We start from the raw sequence: 23,096 nt of genomic DNA on the forward strand, positions 1-23,096 counted from the left end.
ATTCTGTTTGATAACAAAAATATATTGCTATAATATTAATAATAATATATTGTCTTTAAAATAATAAAATATATTGCTTCTTATAACAGTAAGAAAGCCATTACTATTAAGAAGAAAAATAGTATGTAAGGTTTTCCAAAAATAAGAAGTATTATTCATTCATATATACCATAGAAAGAAGCATTTATATGCCATAAAGAGAAGCAACCATGTCTGTTATTTGACATTAGTTGGGGAACCTGAACATGACTGGGTGCTGGAAGCGCCTATGAAAGTTAGGGTAACACAGGGGTCAATTTAAACCAGCATGGTGTTGACAGCTAAGAAAGTATTACGGAGTCGAGATTCAGTTGGCCCTATTGTCATTTGTGCCAGAATCACTTCTAAATAGACACATTAATTGTTCATTTGGAAATAGCTCTTATAAATTTAAGCAGATATGGAGATAAGTAATGTTAGTTGCTCAAATCCACTTTTTCCACAGTACAATGTTTACTTTGAAACTGTGAAAAAAAATGAATAAATACTTACTAATTTATTGAGGTTTATTGTGACTTTTAAATTTGTATACAAATGGAAAGAAGAGAGGCCCCTGGGTGACTCAGTTGGTTAAGCATCAAAGACTTTTGATTTTGGCTCAGGTCATGATCTCAAAGTTCATGGGATCAAGCCCCACTTTAGGCTCTGTGGTGACAGCACAGAGCCTTCTTAGGATTCTCTCTCTCCCTCTCTCTCTCTCTGTCCCTGTCCTGCTCATGCTTTCTCTAAATAAATAAATAAACAAAAAAACATTAAAAAATTTTTTTAAAGGAAACAGGCAATAAAATAATTTCAATGTTACTGAATGGATTTTTATAAATAACCTAATCTTGAAAAAATTCTATTGAATGAATTTCAAGACTCAACATTTCTCCAAGATACTGTATATCATTTAATTCCCTAACCTCTTGTATTTTCACCTATTTTTACCTTTTGTTGTATTTGTTACACATGTTTAAAAAAACAAACTATGCAATGTTGGGATTATAATAAAAGAGTCACTGCATTTTCTTTCAATGTCATTTAGGGACAGTGTTGAACAGTCCTGCTCAAGGAATTTTTGATTCTCTGGGGAATATACCTTTGCTTGAGTTACTAATTACTACTGATTTGGCTTGGATTTTTAATTGTAGATTTTTGCCTAGTAGATTTGCAAAAATTTCTGTCTGGTAAACAGTTACACCTAAGATTAATTGTTAGGACAGTTAGGCTATTAACTAGTTTTGTCTCTAACACGAGGTGTTATAGGATGAGCTGTGTCCCCCCAAATTCATATGTTGACATCCTAACCCCCAGCGCCTTACAATGTATTTGAAGACAAGATTTCTTTTTTTTAGAGGTAGAGACATCATGAGCAGGGGAGGGTCAGAGAGAGAGGGAGACACAGAATCCGAAGACGGGCTCCAGGCTCTGAGCTGTCAGCACAGAGCCCGATGCAGAGCTCGAACCCACGAACCATGAGATCATGACCTGAGCTGAAGCCGGACACCCAACTGACTGAGCCACCCAGGTGCTGCGAAGACAAGATTTTTGAAGAGGGAATTAAACTAAAATGGGGCCATGAGGATGGGCCCTAATCCAATCTGACTGGTGTCCTTGTAACAAGAGATCACAAGATCAGGACACAGACACACCCAGAGGGAAGATCCAGTGAAGACACCAAGAGGAGATAGCTGGTCGCAAGCCCATAAGAGGGGCCTTGGGAGAAACCAACCTGCCAGCACCTTGGTCCCTGACTTCTAGCCCCAGAATCATGGGAGAATAAATTTCTGACGTTTAAGCCCCTGGTCTGCGGTACTTTGTTATGTTAGCCTCAGTAAACAAACACTTACCAAAGCCATTTCAGCATGCCTTTCCTGACTAAATAAATTCCTAAGTTCTACTGTGAAACAGCTTTAATGTCATACTGGAGCTCTCACTAATGTGTTACATAAACCTTCTATATTTGTATGAAAGTCATGTTTTTAACATTTCAAACATAATACTTTGACATAAGTTTTATAGAAAGCCCATAAAATTATCTCCCCGTTTTCCTCCTTGACATTTATTCCATCTGAGTACACATTTCCAAGTGTTCTATTGTTAATTCTTCTGATACCTGACAACATATTGATCAACCAATATGGTATAAGCCAGTATTCCCATCAGCTTTTACTCTTTGTTTTGTTTTTTTTTTTAGTATCCCACAGGGACTTCAGTTGGAGTGCCCTATGGCCAGCCTTCTTCCAGTTCATTCAGATCATTCTCTTTCCTTCCTTGTGTTACCTCAGGTCAGAGGGAGCTGAAAGATTGCCTCTGAAGGGCCCAAGCCCTGAAAGCCTTTTTAGATTAAAAGGAGTAGGCAGACAAGGGAAACTGAGGCTTTTCCTGGGTTAAGAAAGCTGTTGGGAAGAAGTCAGGCTGGCCCCTCACTGATGCTGTTCCCCAGGGAAGGTGACATTGAATATTCTGTATCACATTGTTCAGTGATGTTAGCAGACATAAAATCTAATAGAATCCTTTCACAATTCACCTGGGACTTTATCTTTAATCTCACCCGTCAGAATGTGACACTTTATTCACAGCAAGTCATCCCTTATTTATTTTACTGAAACAACTATTCCACATCACCAGGGTGAATTACATTGCTTCCATTTACCAAAGATGGAGCATAGGCCTGCTCTTCATAAAGAGATGGGAGATGGTCATTTTTATTTTAAAAAAAAATTAATTTTCAGTTAGAGAAACATGTATTAGCTTATTCAAAGCATTCAGAGCCAAGCAGGAAGACCTTAGCCCAATGTGGAGAATGGTATCATAGTATTGGAATAATTATTTAATTAAGTAATTAATTTAAAACTAATAAATAAATAATAAGGTGGTACTGATACATGTTACAATATGGATGACCCTTAAAAATAAAAATACCCCCTTAATATCCAGAATCTGTAAGGAACTCACCAAACTACACGCCCAAAAAACAAACAACCCAGTNTAAATAAATAAATAATAAAAAAATAAAAATACCCTTAAATGGGGTCATCTGGGTGGCTCAGTTAAGTGTCTGATTCTTGATTTCAGTTCAGGTCATGATCTCACGGTTTGTGAAATTGAGTGAGCCCTGTGTCAATCTCTGTGCTGAGCATGAAACCTGCTTAAGATTCTCTCTCTCCCTTTCTCTCTGACCCGCCCCTGCTCTCTCTCCCTCTGTCTCTCTCTCAAAACAAATAAATAAACTTAAAAAAATATCATACTGAAAGAAGCCAAACACAAAAGACCGTATATTCTATGATTCCGCCTCCATATGGAATGTCCAGATTGGGCAAATCCATAGAGACAGGCAGTAAGTGAGTGGTCACCTAGGTCTGGGCAGGATAGAGAAGGGAGGGAGTCACTACTAAGGTGTGCAGGTTTTCTTCATAAGTAATACAAATGTTCTACAGTTGATTGTTGTGATGGGTCCACAACTCTGCGAATATACTTAGAGCCAGTGAATTTTAAACTTTAAAGTTTCTGCTGGAATAAGGTTTTCTGCTCAAGTGGAGGCTAGGGTGGGAGGAGGAGGAGGAGTTCATTCAGCCGGCAATCTTTTATCTTTAACAAAAAGGAGCAGCAGGCACTCACTCTCTGCACTACTGATGGCAGTGTATGTTACTACAGCCCCTTTGAAAACAGTTTCTCATTTTGAATAAAATTGAAGAATTACATACCTTATGTAATTTTTTTTTTTTTGGTGCAACTGAAATGCTTTCAGGTGTGTACCAAAAGGCATTTCATAGGAGCATTATTCAAAATAGTCCCCAACTATTATATATATATATATAATATATATATTTATTTATATATTTATACTATATATATACTATATAAATAGGAGAATGGGTAAATAAAGTGTCATACATCTTTTGTACCATCATATGGAATGCCATATGACTAAGAAAATGAATGAACTATAGCTAGAGATGCAGTGACATGGAAGAATCTTAAAAACATGGAAAAAGAGCCATAGCAAAAATAATTAAGTGTTCTCACATATAATCATTAAAATAGGTAGAACTAACTAGATTTAAGCATACATACTTAGATGGTACAACTATAAAGAAAAGCAAAGGCTTAATTACCATCAAAGTCAGAAGTGATTCTATTTGTGAAAAGGAACTATGATTGAGAAGAGCCAAGAAAAGCAATATGCCATTTCTTAATTCAGTGTTTACTAATCGGTATAAAGTACTAAAGAGTTAGTGAACTACAACCTGTGGGCTCAATCCTGCATGCCATTTGTTTTTGTAAATAAAACTTTATTGGAACACAGCCACATTCATTTGTTTCTATATTGTCCATGGCTGTTTTTCACTGCGATGGAAGACTTGAGTAGTTGAGAGATAGATTGTATGACCACAAAGCCTAAAATATTTACTATCTTTCCCCTTACAGATAATATTTGCCAACTCTTGTTTTATACTAATTTGTTAAGCTATATTTTATATTTAATGTTCTTTTTGAGTGTATTGTATTTCACAATTAAAACCAAGATTTAAAAGGAATGCGGTGTGATAAGTGCAATGATGGCAGCATCATGTGGGCAGGTTTGGGGATCACACAGCAGGGATTTGGGTCACATGAGAAGGGCTAGGAGGATAAGGAAATACTTTGGGGAATTTGATGCCTGAATGTGTCTTAATGAATGAGTTAGAATCAGTCAGATGAAAATGATAGACTTGTACTTCTGGAAATACAATTGGCTAGTTTACTCAGAATAATACTTTTGCTAAAAATCAATGAAAATGAATATATAAAATATTTTAAACATCTTTTCTTATCCACTCATTTTACCCTATCCTTTCTAAAGTCTGATGAGCATCAGCATCAGAACACATTAACCCAGTGTTCAGTTCACCTCACAGTGTCAGTCAGTTTTCTAAAAGTGGCCACCTAGGCACTCATGTTCCACACCTGGCTCCATGCCAGTGCAGCAGTCTTCTTACACATTTAAAGTCTGAGAGTAGGTGTGGGGCATCTGGGGGGCTCAGTCGGTTAAGCTTCTGACTCTTGATTTAAGCTCAGGTCATGATCTCATGATTCATGAGATCAAGCTCCACTTCAGGGTCTGTGCTGACAGCGCTGAGCCTGCTTGGGATTCTCTCTCTCCCTCTCTTTCTACCCTTGTCCCTCTCCCACTCTCTTTCTCTCTCTCAAAATAAAAGTTTTTTAAATTTAAAAAATTTTTTACAAATCAAGTCTGAGAATACATTTAAATTGTTTCAGCCCCAAGACTTGTAATAATTTTAAGTCCACTTCCACTGTATATTAAAAATATCAAAGAGCTAACAAGATAATAAGGAATTACCAAACCAAACATCTAGTAGGAAAACCTCTACGGTTAAGTGAAACTCTAATGTTCCTTCTGGAGCATCTGCCAACTGGTCAAAATTGAGCTTGAGTTTTCTTGGCCTCATGGAACAATGGGAGAAAAGTCAGTACCTAGGACATGACCAGGGTGGAGTTGGTCTTATAAGAGACCCTCCCTCCATGAAGCTGGGACCCAAAAAGTCTATTCCTTAAGCAAATATCCGCAAGAAGACTTAAAGAAAATTGCATCAGTACTGAGCAGTGTGGGAAATAAAAATTTCTGTAGAGTCATAACCACAAGCTAGCCCTTGTGTGGATTTGCAGTCCATAACCACATCACCTAGTGGTCCAACACAACTCAAGCTTTGAGGTTAGTTTAAATTTCTTTTAGACTAGTAGTGTCCCAAGACTACCGGCAAAAATAAGCACAGATTCTCTCTTAGAGGAAAGTATCCTCAGCCTCAGGCAGATAAAACTCTAAAGATAGTTTTTGAAGAACAGTGGCCAATAGATAGCCAAAGCAAACAAGTATGCAAAGTAATCAAACATCTTGAACAAGAACAAGTAAAACAGTAGATTGGAGACACCAAACTTCAAACTTCAGGTAATTAAATTCCAGATAGAATATATAATAAATACTTAGGTGTATTTTTAAAGGATTTTTTACTTTGGGGGCAACCTGAGTGGTTCAGTCAGTTAAGTGTCCAATCTTGGCTCAGGTCATAATCTCGCAGTCCAGGAGTTCAAGCCCCATGTCAGGCTCTGTGCTGACAGTTCAGAGACTGGAGCCTGCTTCAGATTCTGTGTATCCTTCTCTCTCTACCCCTTCCCAGCTCACACTCTGTGTCTGTGTTTCTCTCTCCAAAATAAATAAACATTTTTAAAAAAGGTTTTTATTTTTTAAGTAATCTCTACACCCAACATGGGGCTTAAACTCACAACCCCAAGATCCAGTCACACACACCAGTGACTGAGCCAGGCAGGCACCCCTACTTAGTGTATTTTTAAAAATAAATGTTTATAGCAAGCTACAAAGCTTATGTCTGGAGGAAAGAAGAAACTATAAAATGTAATACAGGATATTTTAATAGTAACCAAACAGAACTTCTAGAAATAAAAAATAATAATTGAAATTAAAAAGTCAATTATTGGATTAAAAAGAAGATAAATTACATGAAAAGAGATGTAAAAACTTGGAAAATAGAGTGAGAGTCTAACATACATTTAATCAGAGTTCAAAAAGAGGAAGAATCTGATAAAGAAAACATTTGAAGGGGTAATGGTTGAAACTTTCCTCAACTGATGGAAGACACTAATCCATAAATTCAAGAAATTAAGGAAACCCCAAGCAGGATAAAATATGAGAAACTCACATCTAAATTCGCCATAGCAAACCCGAAGAGAACTTAAAAGAAGACAGAAAAAAACCCAACACTGTTTTCAAAGATAAAACAGTTGTATGACTGACTATTCAAGATCAGCTAGCAAAGCCAGAGGACGGTGGAATAATATCCTCAACAGGCTGAAAGTAGTAAATGTAATTCAAGACTTCTAAAACTAGGGATGCCTGGGTAGCTCAGCTGGTTAAGCATCCGACTTCAGCTCAAGTCATGATCTCCGAGTTTGTGAGTTCCAGCCCCGGGTGTGGCTCTGTGCTGACAGCTCAGATCCTGGAGCCTGCTTTGGATTCTGTGTCTCATTCTCTCTCTGCCCCTCCCCCGCATGCACTCTGTCTCTCAAAAATAAATAAATGTAAAAACATTTTTTTCAAGACTTCTAAAACCAGTTACACATCCTTCAAGAAAGTGAGCAAAACTAAAGATATTTTTAGAATAAAACCTGAGAGAGGTTTCCAAAAATAGATCTTCAATAAAGAGAATTCTAAAAGAAAATGATAAAAGGAAAGTGATGCCATTTGGAAATACTATGATGAAAATAAGGAACAAAGCACAAAGCAGAAGAAAACAAGGTACATGGGTAAGGAAAACAAACCCTGCTTGTATAAAACAGAGTATTAATGCTGGGGAATGGCAAAAAGATAGAATTAAAATAAATCACAACGTTTACTCAGAAGGAGGCAGAAAGGTAAATGAAATTAAATGTTTTAAAGCTCTTCTTGGGGCGCCTGGGTGGCTTAGTCGGTTAAGCGTCAGACTTTCGCTTAGGTCATGTTCTCACGGTTCGTGGGTTCGAGCCCCGTGCCGGCCTCTGTACTGACTGCCAGCTCAGAGCCTGGAGCCTGTTTCAGTCTGTGACTCCCTCTCTCTCTGACCCTCCCCTGCTCACGCTGTCTCTCTCTCTCCTAGAAATAAATAAAACATTAAAAAAAAAATTTTTAAAAAGCTCTTCTATTGTTGAAGAGTAGGCTAAATGTGTTAATTAGTTTAGACTTCAAGATATTAAATATTTATGCTGTAATTTCTAATTTTTTTTTAACGTATATTTATTTTGAGAGACAGAGAGACAGAGCATGAGTGGGGGAAGGGCAGAGAGAGGGGAAGACAAAATCTGAAGCAGGTTCTAGGCTCTGAGCTGTCAGCACAGAGCCCCATGTGGGACTCAAACCTATGAACAGTGAGATCATGGCCTGAGCTGAAGTCAGACACTCAACAGACTGAGTCACCAAGGTGCCCCTATGTTGTAATTTCTAGAGTAATGTTTTAAAAATAGACACAGGATGTTACTTCCAAATTACTAGATCATAAGATAAGAAATGAGATGATAAAAGAAAAAAACTAAGTTAATCCAAAAGAAAGCAAGAAAGGAGAGAAAATTATTTTTAAAATTGTCATGAGATCAGAGGGTATTTGACAAATAATGAAACTAGTAACACAGACATCACACAGTAGGAGGTCACTATTAAACGGAGTGAGAGCAGGTATTCTCAGCACTTAGAGGAAGACCCAAGATGAAAATAGGGGCAGAACCTCTTTCACCATCTATACAACCATGTGGGACTTGATAGCTTCCTCCAAAACATCTGATGATTCCATGGTGTGTCTTTAAACTTGTGTATTGTCCAAAGGTGCTGTAAGTCATAGCTATTGTCCCTCTCATCCTCAAAACCAAATGGATCCACTCCTCAGTGGGATGCTGTCAGCCTCTCTTTCCTCCACTAGTCTGTGGGTTCACAGAAGTCACTTGACCGTCAACCTGTATTGTGAATGTTCCTCTCATTCCTGGCAAAGTTGCTTTATCCAGGAAGAAGAGTTGCCTTTGTTGGATTTGAGGAACTCTCTTCCTTGTATAAGACAAATAGTTTTTTCAGCAATGTGAGAGCTGAGTTTGGGAGCCATTGTTTAAGCTTTCCTGTGCTGGGTTTTGTGATAAATTGAGACTTTTGTTTTGTTTTGTTTTTCTTCCTTGCAGAGGAAATCAAATGCGGCCGGCCTCTTTATGGTGGGCTGGATCTGATGTGACACAGGCAACAAAGTCAGGAAGTTCAAGTGATGCCTCCTAGGATGCGTCCAAGCAAAAAACACCACCCCCACCTTATGAAATAGAAAATATTATGCTAAAACAAACAATGCAAGAAATGGTCCTTTTAAGAACACAAAACTCAAGTTCCTATCATCTCTCCCAGGAGGACATTCCTCATTTCTTAAGCCATTCAACAAATATTTACTCAGCACCTACCAGTGTCTGTCCAGCACTATGCTCGTCAGTCCCTACCTTAAGGAGCTCACCATATAGAAGAAGGACAGCTAGGCACACAGAGTGGTAGAGCCCAGCATGTGCAATGCTGTGATGGGATTGAACCCAGGAGTATAGGAGGGCACTGGGGATCCCCCCCCCATTTAGATAGGATGAAGTAGAGGGGCCTGGGAAAGCTTCCAGGACAAGGAGAGATGAAGCCAAAGTAGGATGGACAGAAGTTAGCCAGGAGAAGATAAGAGAAAGTCTAGAGATTGCAGGCAGAAGGAGTAGGTGGTGCAAAGGCACTAAGACACACAGATGGGCAGCTCCTCAAGGAACTGCAAGTTCAGACTTTCAAATCTACATAATTTCTGTACGAATATCTGAACTATAGGTGTACACCTATAGAGAAGAAAAATCTTCAGGTGTGCGGTTATATCACTGCAGTCAGTTTTGAGAAACTGAGGATCCAGAGGACTGACCAAAACGTGAATGATAGCAAAAGTTTAGATGGGTCACAGAATTAGCTGCAATACAAATTGCAACTGTACGATCTTGAGCAAACTGCTTAACTTCTCTCTAAGGAATGTTTTACTTTTTTAAAATAAGGAATGGTTTTTTTAACCTACAAAACAATAAAAATATTCCATAAATGGATGGACAGAACAGTGTTTTATGAACTTTAGGAGCAAATGTGATGTAACAGTAACAGCAATTGTGCTAAGGAACATTGTGTAAAGTATTAGCATTCTTAGTATCATAATGCTCATCGCCGGCACGAGGTTTGCTTAGTGTTCTCAGCCCTCCACATGTCAAGAGACAGAAAGAAAGGAAGACTAGAGAAGATACAGTGGAGGGGATCGGAGGGGAAGGGCAGAGGACTCCAGGATCTCAGAGGCACCATGGGCTATTGATAGAGTAAAGGATGAGGAGGAAGGTGTGTGCGGGTGTTTGGCTGGACTGCGGAAGGATCAGGAAGGGGAAGTGGCTAATTGTGTGGTGGGTGGATAAATAAAAAGTGAGTCTGTCAGTCAACATTCTGTGACTCTCAGCATATTTTTTGAGCAGTTATGATCACACTCTTCTTACTGTTATTTTTTTTTTAATAAAACTTCCAGATCAAGGAAATCCCAAATTGATCCATCTATTCAGTTTTCATCATGCTTTCCAATGCACAGGTAAAACAGGGGCGCCTGGGTGGCTCAATCAGTTAAGCAGCCAACTTCAGCTCAGGTCAGGTCATGATATTGCAGTTCGTGGGTTCGAGCCCCATGTTAGGCTCTGTGCTGACAGCTCGGAGCCTGGAGCCTGCTTCAGATTCTGTGTCTCCTTCTCTCTATGCCCCTCCCCTCACTCACACTCTGTCTCTCAAAAATAAACATTAAAAAAATTTTTTAAAAACATGAATCCGAGTGCTAGCTAAGAGGAAAATCAGAGAAAATTCATTTGCATCATATCAGAATGCTGAATGTATAAAACCTAATTATATATGTCTTTTAAATCTCCCATGTTCTCTCTCCTTGTATAAAACCAAACTCTGACTTAAATCTTGCTTGCCATAAGAAGGCCTGACGTGTATGTAATTTGTGGGAGGAAAGAGAAGAAGCTGAGACTTCACCCAGAGCCCCAAGGAACCAGAACTGTTCCTCTAGCCTCCCTTTCACACTAGTCAGAGACACTGCTTCTGTGGGAAAGGTGAACAAGATTCCTTCACAAATCCACCTCTTTCTCTTCTCTGGGTATGTGGCAGCTGGTGGTTCGGGGCCATGGGGAAGTAGAGTAGGGAGAAGAAAAGTAGACAAAGGAAGCATGAGGCAAGGACACTAAGCTTCCTTTTTGCTAAACCTTTAGAAGCCATTTTGTCTAACAGAACCCTTGCATCCTGGACAGCCCACAAGATCTGACTTATTCTGTGATGTAGCTCATACCAGCGTTTCTCAAACTGAGTTCCATGGAACCCCGTTATCCTTCAAGATGTTTATCAGTGGTAATCAGTGTTATGTAAAAACAGACAAATCAATGGGGAGCAAGTGGGGATCTGTAGACAATTAAACATGGAAACACTAAGTTAAATGAAATTAAACAGGCTTATCTACTGCAGGATCTCTCAGGTCCTTTAATGTAATACATCTGTGAATCATCAAGACAGAAATATAGTATCTGGTCATTTCCAAAGAAGAATGTTTTGTATATGTGTGCAGAACGCTTACTTGCAAGAGTGCTCTGCAGAACACTAAACCAGAGTCCTCATAATTGCATATTGAAAAAATACTAGGGCTAATTATACTGTTACTAACATATTATGTTTGGATATTCTGCATGTTGAAGAGGGTTTTAGGCAGATCTGAAATAAGTGTATGTGTGTGTTTATTGTGGATAAATGTCTTTTATGCATCATCCCCCAGAATACAGTCAATATATATATATATATATATATCAACTTTATCAACTTGCTTTTTGCCTCATAGCTATTCTCAGAGGTAGTTACTGCCCATTTTGCAACCAAGGAAGCTGCCACTTAGACTTCCCCCAGTGGAGTGGTTAAACCTGTGGCCCTATGTGTTCTGCTGCTTAGTGGCTAGATGACTTTGGAACAAAGTCTCTTCAAGTCTCCTTTCCCTTCCTGTGAAATGAGGCAAACAATACTATGCTCCTCTAGTGGACTTATTATCATGTATAAGAATCTAAGGAGTACTGTTCTCTTCTGCACATGCTGGGTACGAGGGGGGAAATCTATATTTTAATCCAAACCACTAGAGTGAGTCCAGTGTAATGATTCAGCAAGCACTCTGAGATCATGCCCAGTCTCCTTAGGGAAATATGATTTATCTCTGTTTCATTTCCCTTCCCTGTCTCGCACCAAGATGGCCCCAGTTTTGTGGGAGAACCACCTAACTCCTAGTTTAAGCTGGGGCACTCTTCAGAATGGAAAAGCGGGGGCACCTGGGTAGCTCAGTCGGGTTAGCATTCGACTTTGGCTCAGGTCACAATCTCACCATTCTGTTGATTCTTAGCCTGCATTGGGCTCCGCGCTGACAGCTCAGAGGCTGGAGCCTGCTTTGGATTCTCTGTCTCCCTTTCTCTCTGCCCCTCCCCTGCTCACCTCTGTCTCTGTCTCTCTCTCAAAAATAAATAAACTTTAAAAAAAAATTTTTTTAAAGAATGGAAAAGAGAGCAAGAAGCAGTTGCACAAGGGTGGTAGGCATAAGCCAGGGCTGTTCTCTGCAAACCCCACCCAACATAGGTCCCTTCTCAGGCTGACCCCCTTCCCTGGCCCCCAGCACACAGACAATGCCCTTGTCCTCATGGGTGCTGCCCACTCTGGTAACAGCACAGCCAATATCTGTGGCTGGCCATGGTTAGACTTCAGTCACCCTCCCTGGAGGACTTGTGACCTCTTACTACTGAGGACTGTTGTGGACCCCTGAGATCTCACTGCATCTTTACTATGTTCCCTGCCAGAAGGCCCACCCTGTGGCCCTGTTATATGTCTGCTCTGACAAAGTCCTTAGCTAGACTTTCAACCACTATCTAATGTGTTCGATTCTACAGAGTCTTTTGAGGTAGCCCTATTTTCACTTCTATGTCTCTGTCAGGAACAGTGATTGCCGTGGGTACCATGAGGCAGGTACCATTGCAATGTGTCCTCACTGAGGTCTCCCCAATCCCTGGCATGCATATGGCTCATGTAGGTACTTCATAAATACTTATTAAGTAAAATGTTCAAATTGAACACTCCCTCCACTTAGCCACAATACATCAGCTCTACTTCAGGATAGTCACCTCCAGGTTGGCAAGAGAGCAACCTGCTTCTCCCAGAATGTTCACTGAAAATATAAATGACAAGTATCAGAAACACATCCATTTGCTTTAAGGAAATCTGCTCAGGTGAAAAAATAGTCAGTTGGAGAACACAGAGGAATCTTGCAGAGCTCAACTTCAGGAGAGATAGCACAGCCACTGGGGAACTAGAAGGTTATCAGCCATTGATCCTCTCCAGCTCTCCCCTCAGCTTCTCCTGGATCATCTGCTTCCTTTAGAAGCTTGTAAGAAGTGTTACAAACTGGGCTGGCTGGGTGATTATCAGAGCCAGGTGGGAGAGGTATGACCTGGACCACTCAGCTGCATGTCGCTGTGGATGAGAGGCACTGGGCAAGCTTTTGGCACAGCGATGGCACCTGAAAAATTGTACTTGAGAAAGATGATCTTTGACAACTGTTTTCGTCGTGGACTAGCTCTTTGGGGTCTGCATGTTAGCGGTTTTTAACCCAGGTGAAAACAAGCTTCTATTCATAAGACATGCTTTGCTTTAACAATTTTTAGGCATCTGTCCGGATGTTTACTTTTGTCCTGCAACAAAGCATGTAGGCAGATGCCCTTTATAAAGCACTNCACAATACATCAGCTCTACTTCAGGATGGTCACCTCCAGGTTGGCAAGAGAGCAACCTGCTTCTCCCAGAATGTTCACTGAAAATATAAATGACAAGTATCAGAAACACATCCATTTGCTTTAAGAAAAGGAAATCTGCTCAGGTGAAAAAATAGTCAGTTGGAGAACACAGAGGAATCTTGCAGAGCTCAACTTCAGGAGAGATAGCACAGCCACTGGGGAACTAGAAGGTTATCAGCCATTGATCCTCTCCAGCTCTCCCCTCAGCTTCTCCTGGATCATCTGCTTCCTTTAGAAGCTTGTAAGAAGTGTTACAAACTGGGCTGGCTGGGTGATTATCAGAGCCAGGTGGGAGAGGTATGACCTGGACCACTCAGCTGCATGTCGCTGTGGATGAGAGGCACTGGGCAAGCTTTTGGCACAGCGATGGCACCTGAAAAATTGTACTTGAGAAAGATGATCTTTGACAACTGTTTTCGTCGTGGACTAGCTCTTTGGGGTCTGCATGTTAGCGGTTTTTAACCCAGGTGAAAACAAGCTTCTATTCATAAGACATGCTTTGCTTTAACAATTTTTAGGCATCTGTCCGGATGTTTACTTTTGTCCTGCAACAAAGCATGTAGGCAGATGCCCTTTATAAAGCACTCTCCCTGTCTCTCTCTGCTGGGGAATTCCAACTGCTAGTTAGCAGAAGAGGGTCATACAACCAATAGAAAGGCAGTCTGCTATACTTTCGCTGCTGTCAAAGATGTGTCCAACATGTGTTTTGTTTGGGGATGCTTTAGTGAAATTCATTTCATGGTGGGGATGTCATGAGATAATTCCATGTGGAATAGCTGGGAGCAAACGGCTATTGGAGTACGTTTTTACCAAAGAATAATATGAATTGTGAAGAAAGATGAAGGTTTTTTAGCAAAAAGTCAGCTAATGTTATCACTTAAAAAACTGCTTTTAAAAATAATTCCTTCATGCTCATAAAAACCTTTAAAATAGCATTCACACAAACCCAAACTAATTGTGTTAGTGTGCCTTTGTACATTCTCTTAGAAAATTATTAAACAAGTTAGGGTGTGATTTGTGATTTTCCACACACTCATGATCTGAACAGGTGCCTTTTGAGGTTATGTGACAGCTCTAATAGGGTGACTTATTTCATTCCTACTGTTCTTTTGCAAGTGAAACCACTTTTCACTTTGTTTTTGCTTGGTTTCCTATCAGACTTCAGAAAGAAAATCCCACTTTTAATGTAGCAAGAGTTCAAAATGTATTCCTCTACAAATTATTATTTACGAGAGTTCTGTGATGAATGAAGGCTGTTCCCTTTCATTCCACACATTCTCTGAGTTCCTCTGCAGATAATACTGTTTGTTACAGCGCATGTGGCCAACTTTTCACGTGATCTGTACAAGAGCAGGGAGAAAAAAACCTGTGGGTCGGTAGAAATGAGCCTCTACAGAATCCGTCTGTCTCCAAGGTGCTCCAAATCATGGATTTCAGATGAAGAAACAGCAGAGATATTGTTTGTGTGGAGCTGGATTTTCTTTCCCACCACCCTCATGTCTGTGAATATGGTGTACACGATCAATTTCAACTGGAGCATGAACCAGACACTCAGAAGGTGAATCTAGACCAATGAAAATTTTAACATGTAATAGCAATTTGGAATCTCTTCAATGAGATGGCTTTGCTCCAGTATAGTTTGAAGTCTCCACGACTTATTGCTTTAGAGCCCAATGATCTTAGAAAGTCTCTTCCAGATGAAAATGGAACATACAGTTGTCTGTTCTCTGTAATGCTTTCTCCATGCAGATGCTAACTACATTCTACATTCTCAACCAAATGCATTATACTCATTAGATTCATTCAAAAATACATCTATTGCCTGAAGACACCTGGTACATCCACAGAAAGTGAATAATTGTAAGGATTGAATGAAATTAAGCACCCCAGATTAGAGATGGTTTTGTGCCAGGATAAGGCACAGCTGGTGCCCTTTTAGAAGGTGAAATGAGACTAATTAGATAATCTAGAAACCAATTAGACTGAAGCAGGCAAAAGAAGTCACTGTTTAACTAAAAGAGATATATTCAATGGCAGAGGGAGAAAAGGCTTGTTGTGCATAAAATGTGACATGAGGAATTGGAATTCTGTTTGATATTAACTTTAAGATTTCTTTTCCCTGTAACAGTGTAGGACATTAGTGGTCAGATGCTGAACCTAAGTTAGAGGGAGACTGGACTTTTCAGATACAAGAGAGCATATAGATGGGTCTGGCTACCCCATCAGTGAATGCCATAAAAGGAAGTTTTTTTGTTATGTCAGTTGCAATTAAACAGCCTTTGAAAATAAAATGAATTTTATTTTTAAATTTTTTTAATGTTTATTTATTTTTGAGAGAGAGAGTATGTGATCAGGGGAGGGTCAGAGAGAGAGGGAGACACAGAATCCAAAGCAGACTCCAGCATCCAAACTGTCAGCACAGAGCCCAACACGGGGCTTGAACCCACAGACTATGAGATCATGACCTGAGCCAAAGTCAGACGCTTAACTGACTGAGCTCCATTCAGGTGCCCCCAAAATAAAATGAATTTTAAACCTAATTCTACTTAGCAGTCTATGCGGAAATATGCTCAACCCAGATGAAAGCCTTAATTATCCTGCTGGTAAAAGTCACTTTCAGAACAAATGTATTTTGCATATTTATCACATTAGGAAGGCATACACTGTGAATAAATCTAAGAATGTTATTGTATTCGCATGTAACTACTCAGAGTCTTCATCTATATGAGGGCTGGTCAAACTAGGGACACCAGCTGTCACCTGTCATAGATGAAATTAACTGGTCCTTTGGGTGGAGGGTATGAAATTGACCCCATGGCCTCATTTCTATAGTCCTCCAACCAACTGGCCTCAACAGCTCTGCAGTAATTCAAAGTAATGTTTGGATTTTGCCGCATCTAATATTTGATGATTATCAAATCTGGTCAACCAGAAGATCATGGTGTTCCATTGTATTTCCAAGCTCTGTTCCAATGCCTAGTACTGACTGGAGCAAAGTTAATATGCAAATATCACATAATCATCAGTAATATAATAAGACCTCAAGTTGGCCATAACAAGTTGAGCCTAATAACAGAAGGCTCTCTCTCGGTTATTTCCAGTCTCTGTGAAAATGGGTGGGCATCTTAAGAAGTTTCTTGGGTGGCAGGGAGCTGCGGCAGGACCTACATAAAGAATGGAGGGAGCCATGTCCTCAGCTTCCATAGACCATTGAGAAGGACCTGTCCCACTTCAGGAATCCCAGGATGTGAGCACTCAGGGCAAAGCAAAATGGGTGAAGCAGCCTGACAGAGCTCCCACCCAATGTCCTGAGACACCATCCACTTCTCTGGAAACAACCAGAAAAAAAAAAGTGTTGAACTCAAGAGAGCTTCCGTGGAGAACCTTCCAGCCCATGGCACTTGGTTGTTTCCTCTCTCCTCCTGCCAGTCCTTCATCACAGTTACCATTCAGCTTTCCCTGTTCAGTGGAGTCTCCTGGCACTACCTGAAACCAGCTGCTGTCAACCTGCTTCTTACCCACACAGTTGGCCTCCTCTCTTTGCCAGGTCATAAAGGAGCCTCTCCACGTGCTGTTCTCCTTGACTCCTGGCCTGAGAGGAGTTGATGTGGTGTCATCTGTCCCCTACTGGATGGCTTTTTTGTTAATTTATCTATTTTGAGAGTGAGTGAGAGAGAAACAGAGATAGAGAGAGAGAGAGGGAAAAAAAAGCAGGTGTGCACACGAGTGGGGGAGGGACAAAGAGAAAGAATCCCAAGCAGGCTTCATACTGTCAGCACAGGGCCTGACATGATACTCATACTCATGAACCTCAGTATCATGACCTAAGCCGAAATCAAGAGTGGGATGCCAAACTGACTGAGCCACCCAGGTGCCCCTCTATAGATGGCTTTTTAAAGCAGCCAGCCCTAAACAGGGAAACTCAGCTGAGAAGATAAGCAGGGCAAACATCGGCCTCCATCACTTACTGATCATAAGTCCTTCCCACCCCACCCCCTACACCAGAAAAATACTCTCCCCAAATTTCAGGACCAGGCTGATTCCTGGTGTAGCTCCCTAAAGGGAAGCCAGATGCCATCTGAGGTTGGCTCCAGTGACGTGGCCAAACTTCAAGGCTCAGGCTCTTTTCAATGAATGTCCTGTGATCTCCCCTCTAGAACTGCTTTTGGAAACTTACTCCTGGTACCTGATGATGGTGTCCCATTAGAGGGAGAGTGTTGGCCCTGGAGACCTCTAGTATGCCCCAGCAACTACTCTCTAGTGCTATCACACAGAAGAGAGACACTGCTGTTTGTTGAATGAAACTCTGCCCTGCTTCCAAAATGTATGCGTGTGGTGTTGCGGGGGTGGGGAGGGTGTCTTTTTTTTTGAGGAAGATTTTTTAAATTATGGTAAAATATGCATAACATAAAATTTACCATTCTAACCAGTTTTAAGATGTCAATTCAGTGGCATTAAGTAATGTACATTATGCAACTACTGCCACTATTAATCTCCAGAACTTTTCCCCTCATCCCATACTGAAACTCTATACTCATTAATGTCTCCCCATTTTTCCTCCTCCAGACCCTGGTAACCACCATTCTTTCTGTCTCTATGAGTTTGACAGTACTAGGTACCTCATATAAGTAGAATCATCCTTTTGTGACTGGCTTATTTCATTTAGCATAATGTCTTTCAAGTTCATTCATGTTGTACCATGTAATAGAGGTCCGTTCTTTTTTAAGGCTAATATTCCATAGTATGTAAATACCACAGAAATATTGTGTGAATGCATTCATCCATTGACAGACACTTGGATTGCTTCTACCTGTTAGCTATTATGAATAATACCACTATGAATGAGGTACAAATTACAAATGTCTGTTCAAGTCCCTGCTTTCAGTTCTTTTGGATACTGAAGGAATTCAGAACAAGTCTCCCCAGAATGTGCCATGTTAGGATGGGGACTATTTTGAACTAAAGGTAACTGACACCCTGTGGGCTCAAGAGAAACTTCTGCCCCTCCCTTAACCACCTAGAACCATCTAAATTGGGGATGTTTCCCAGAATAAAGTTACTACAGAGATAAATTTTATTTGTATAACTCATCAGTATGGCAGGGCAAACATCTAATTACCAAATGTTTGCCCCTTTTTCTTATTGTCCTATGAATTGCCCTGTTCCCCTTTGAATCCCCAGGCCGCTACCCATTCCTCAGCTCAGGATGGCATATAAACCTCATCTAACTTTTCTCTTTATACCTTTCATGTATGTATGTGTGGTTCCCATACATACAAAATTAAATTTGTTTTTCTCCCGTTAATCTGCCTGATGCAAGTTTAATCCTTAGACCAGCCATAGAAATTTTTGAAGGATGAAGGAAAATTTTTCCTCCCCAAGAGTACATACCCTAGAAGTGGAATGATGGGTCCTGTGTTAATTCTATTTTTAATTTTTTGAGAAACTGCCTGGTTTTATAGCAGCTGCACCATTTGCCTTCCCACCAGCAAGAGAACATGGTTCTACTTTCTTCACGTCTTCATCAACAATTGTGATTTTGTTTTATTTCTTCTTTTTAACAATAGCAATCCCAATGAGTGTAGAGTGATATTTCATTGTGATTTTGATTTGCATTTCTCTCGTGGCCAATGATATTTAACATCTTTCCATGTGTTTATTAGCCATTTGTACATCTTCTTTTGGTAAAAATATTCAAGTCCTTTGCTCATTACAGAGAAAGAGAGATTGACGCAGCACAAGTGAGGAAGGGGCAGAGAGAGAGGAAGGCACAGAATCCAAAGCAGGCCCCAGGCTCTGAGTTGGCAGCACAGAGCCTGACGTGGGGCTCAAATTCACAAACTGAGCTCATGACCTGAGCTGAAGTCGACCCTTAACAGACTGGGCCACCCAGGCGCCCCCTTTGCCCATTTTTTAATTGTGCTGTTTTGTTGTTGCTTTTGTGGAGTTGTGAAGTGTATTTTTAGACTAGATGAAGAAATCCTTATGACAGAACTTGTGCAGTCAGCAGCCAAAGTAACAGTTGTCTGACTGAGCTCTTCTTTATGCCACACATCCTGCATTTATTAGCTCACTTAATACTTAGCAATAACCACACAAGAGAAGTGAGGTTGGGAGAGAGTGAGCAGTTCAACATCATGCAACACCATGCAGCACCGACGTGAACATATAGCTCTTGAGGACAAAGACAGCCGGCACCTGGCCGCAGGCTCAGGGGATCACTCCGAGGCAGCAATTCCCAGCAGGAGCTAAGGCTAGAGCAACCTGGGGTCGTCCTCTTAAAAGTCCTGATCCCGGCTCCCTTCAAAACTCAAGACCAGTGGTTCTCAGCCCTGGCTGCACACCAGCATCACTAAAGTCCTGGGGAGTTTGTAAAAGCCGGTTTGCCCACGCCCCTCCTATCCCCAGACCAATTACATCAGACCCTTTGGTGTTGGCGCTGGGGCGTCAATGTTTTTGAAAACTCCACGTAATTCCAAAGTGCGGACAGGGTTGAAGACCACTGTTAGTCAAACACCGCGACCTGGTCTGAGACTTATACATTGGTTTCTCTTTATTGCTTCCTCCTTTGTTTGATGGATTGGTAGCAAGGTGAGAAGAGCGCCTTCTGTATTTCTGTCTTTCTATCTTTTGAATCAGGGGCCGGCTACCCCGTCCGCCCCCAACCAACCCTCACAGCAGGGGGCGGGGCCTGACCGAGGAGCCCGCGCCGCGCGCCAGGGGGCTCCAGCCCGCTGCCTCGGCTCCGGCCCCCGCGCCCCCCGCGCGCCCAGCTCTAAAGTAAACACCGAGGAGCGGCGACGGTCCGACGGGTGCAGCGCCGCCGCCAGCTCCCTGCCTCGGTGCGGCGGGCGCGGCTCTGAGCCATGGCCGAGGATGTGCCGGCCGCCCCGTTAGGCGGCGCGGGCACCCCGGGCCTGCACGGCGGCATCATCCAGTGGTGAGCGGCCCCGGCGTCTTCCCACCGGGCCGGGTTTCAAGGTTAGGGCTGGGAGGCGCCCTGGGCAGATAAAATGGAAGAGGTGGTGCAGGAAAAGCGGGGAAGGAGTCACTCCCTCCGCTGTTGTTCCCAGGACCTGGGGCCAGTCCCCAGGGTGAGGAGCGACCGTCGGCTCTCCGAAGCCCTGATTTTTAAAAAAGGTCTGGAAGGACAGACGTTCGCACCCAGGACCAGCGCCTTTTGTTGCTGGCTTGCCCGAGCTGCGGATGGGACTGGAGACACACACACACACACACACACACACACACACACACACACACACACTGTAAAGCCCTCCTGGTGTGGGTTTTCCATGGAAGGGCTTCCCTGTTGGTCACACTGACCGTGGGAAGCAATCCAGAACACCCCCAACTAGGGGGCCTGTTGGTTGGACTCGTGCTTTACATACACATCTGAAGTCACATGGGCCTTGGCCCCAAGAGGAAATGTTTCCCCTTGGTATGACATCCAGAATGGGATGTTTTCTAATTTAAAGCAAAGCAATTTTTAGCTTTAACAATGCATTCCACACTGTTTGTGAAATTCACTTCTGGCTATTTAAATAGGGGCAGAAAAACTGGAAAGAAAAATATCATTAGCCCTTGGGACTGATGAACTCATGGGCTTGTAGCTTTTCATAAATAGGAAAATAATTGAAACCAGTCCTAAAACCTAAAACCTAACATTTATAAGGTGAATAAGTAGCAGAGATCTGATTACTTTTTAACAAGGTTTTAAGAAATATTTTTCAGGAAAGGCTTCTTGAAAAAATTGTATGAGTGGGTGTGTTTGTGATTATAACATGAAAAGCCCTAAAGGGTTACCCTTTTCCTCCAACAGAAAATGTTTGATATATTTTATCTTGCATAAGAGAAAAAAAATTTTTAAATACATATGAGAGCCCACATCGTGTTTTCAGAATATTACACAGCAGTGCTCTTTCTTTTATAGTCGCTAACTCAGACCCCTCAGCACAGTGTCTCTTTCTTGAAAGAAAGGACTATGAGGATGACTTTGTTAAATATTCCAGGTCACCAGTTAGTAAATTAGAGTTTCTGAGGTTTGCATTATATTCCAGAGACTTGAAGGAATGATTAGAGATGCAAAAATACCTGGACACTTTCCTAACATTGCTTGTGAACTGACAATGCAGGCTGCCTGCTGTGCAGATGCCTTAAATCACTTAGGATGCTGTAGACCATTGTAGCAGTGAGCTGAACTAATTCCTATCCCAGCAGACCTCTAAAACACAGGGGTCATGCTCTTCAAGTTTGGGAAGAGGTGGAGCAGTAGAGGTGAGGAGAAGCATAGTTTCCTGCAGAAGGCTTCTCTTTAAGCATCCAGTCTAAGAGGTGGAATATTCAACAGATCACTGGTACAGGTGGCTTTAACATTGGCCTTAAAAACACAGCCCCATGCACTTCACACCCATTAGGAGGGACATTATCAAACAAAAATAGAAAATAACAAGTGTTATCAAAGACATGGGGAAATTGGAGTCCATGTGCGCTGTTGGTGGGAATGTAAGATGGTACAGCCAGATGGAAAATAGTATAGCAGTGCCTCAGGAAAACTGACAATAAAACTACCCTGATGATCCCACGGTTCCACTTCTGGGTATGTGTCCCAAAGAACTGAAAGCAGGGGCTCAAACAGATTTTTTTTTAGTATTTTTTATTTATTTCTAGGAGAGAGAGAGAGACAGCGTGAGCAGGGGAGGGTCAGAGAGAGAGGGAGTCACAGACTGAAACAGGCTCCAGGCTCTGAGCTGGCAGTCAGTACAGAGCCCGATGCGGGGCTCGAACCCACGAACCATGAGATCATGACCAAAGCGAAAGTCAGACGCTTAACCGACTAAGCCACCCAGGCGCCCCTCAAACAGATTTTTGCACACACATGTTTATAGCAGCATTATCCACAATAGCCAAAAGGTGGAAATGATCCAAGTATCCATCAACAGATGAATGGATAAACAAAATGTGATATGTACATGTAATGGACTATTACTCAGCCTTAAAAAAGAAGGAAATTCTGATGCTTACTACAATATGGATGAAACTTGAAGACACGCTAAATAAGATAAGCCAGTCACAGAAAGGTAAATATTATATGATTCCACCTGTATGAGGGACCTAAAGTAGTCACGTTCATAGAGGCAGACAGTAAAATGGTGGTTGCCAGGGGCTGGGGGACAGGGAGTGAGGAGTCAGTGTTTCATGGGTACAGAATTTCAGTTTTGCAAAATGAAAAGCGTTCTTTGGATGGATGATGGTGAAGGCTGCACAACCATGCAAAGGTACTTAATGCCCCTGAGCTGTATATTTTTAAATGGTAAATTTTGTTATACATATTTTATCACAATTAAAAAATAAATATATATTTTTAAAAACCACACACACAATAGAGCCGCTCAGTTTGTAACCCAGAGCCTTGGCACCCTGGAGGGTCTTAGAAGATGCCCAAGGAGACCAGCTTCCTAGAAGAGCAGCAGTGGGCACTGACTGGTGGCTGAGCTGTCCAGACACTCAGCAACCGCTCAGGCTTCCCAGTGAAAGACAAGGGAGACTGACTATTGTCATGTGGAAGAAATGTACCATTTTCAGCATTACTTCATTGCTTCTTTTTCTAGTCACTAGTCAGGTCCTCAACATTTCACAGAGGC

General features: G+C 41.5%; 1 protein-coding gene and 1 long non-coding RNA gene across 2 annotated transcripts in view; one reads left to right on the plus strand and one right to left on the minus strand.

The window, feature by feature from the left end:
- LOC144219274 (uncharacterized) overlaps positions 1 to 23,096 on the minus strand; it is an 82,283-nt gene that overhangs the window by 16,322 nt on the left and 42,865 nt on the right. The window lies entirely within an intron of this gene.
- RFX8 (regulatory factor X8) overlaps positions 20,320 to 23,096 on the plus strand; it is a 57,770-nt gene continuing 54,993 nt past the window's right edge. The window contains exon 1 of the mRNA XM_077749247.1: positions 20,320 to 20,395. Within this exon, the coding sequence (XP_077605373.1) occupies positions 20,322 to 20,395 (74 nt within the window). The 5' untranslated portion in view covers positions 20,320 to 20,321. The remainder of the gene's footprint in view (positions 20,396 to 23,096) is intronic.

Source organism: Crocuta crocuta, unplaced genomic scaffold (genome assembly GCF_008692635.1).
Source record: "Crocuta crocuta isolate KB4526 unplaced genomic scaffold, BGI_CrCroc_1.0 scaffold118, whole genome shotgun sequence".
NCBI classification, from domain to species: Eukaryota; Metazoa; Chordata; class Mammalia; order Carnivora; family Hyaenidae; genus Crocuta; species Crocuta crocuta.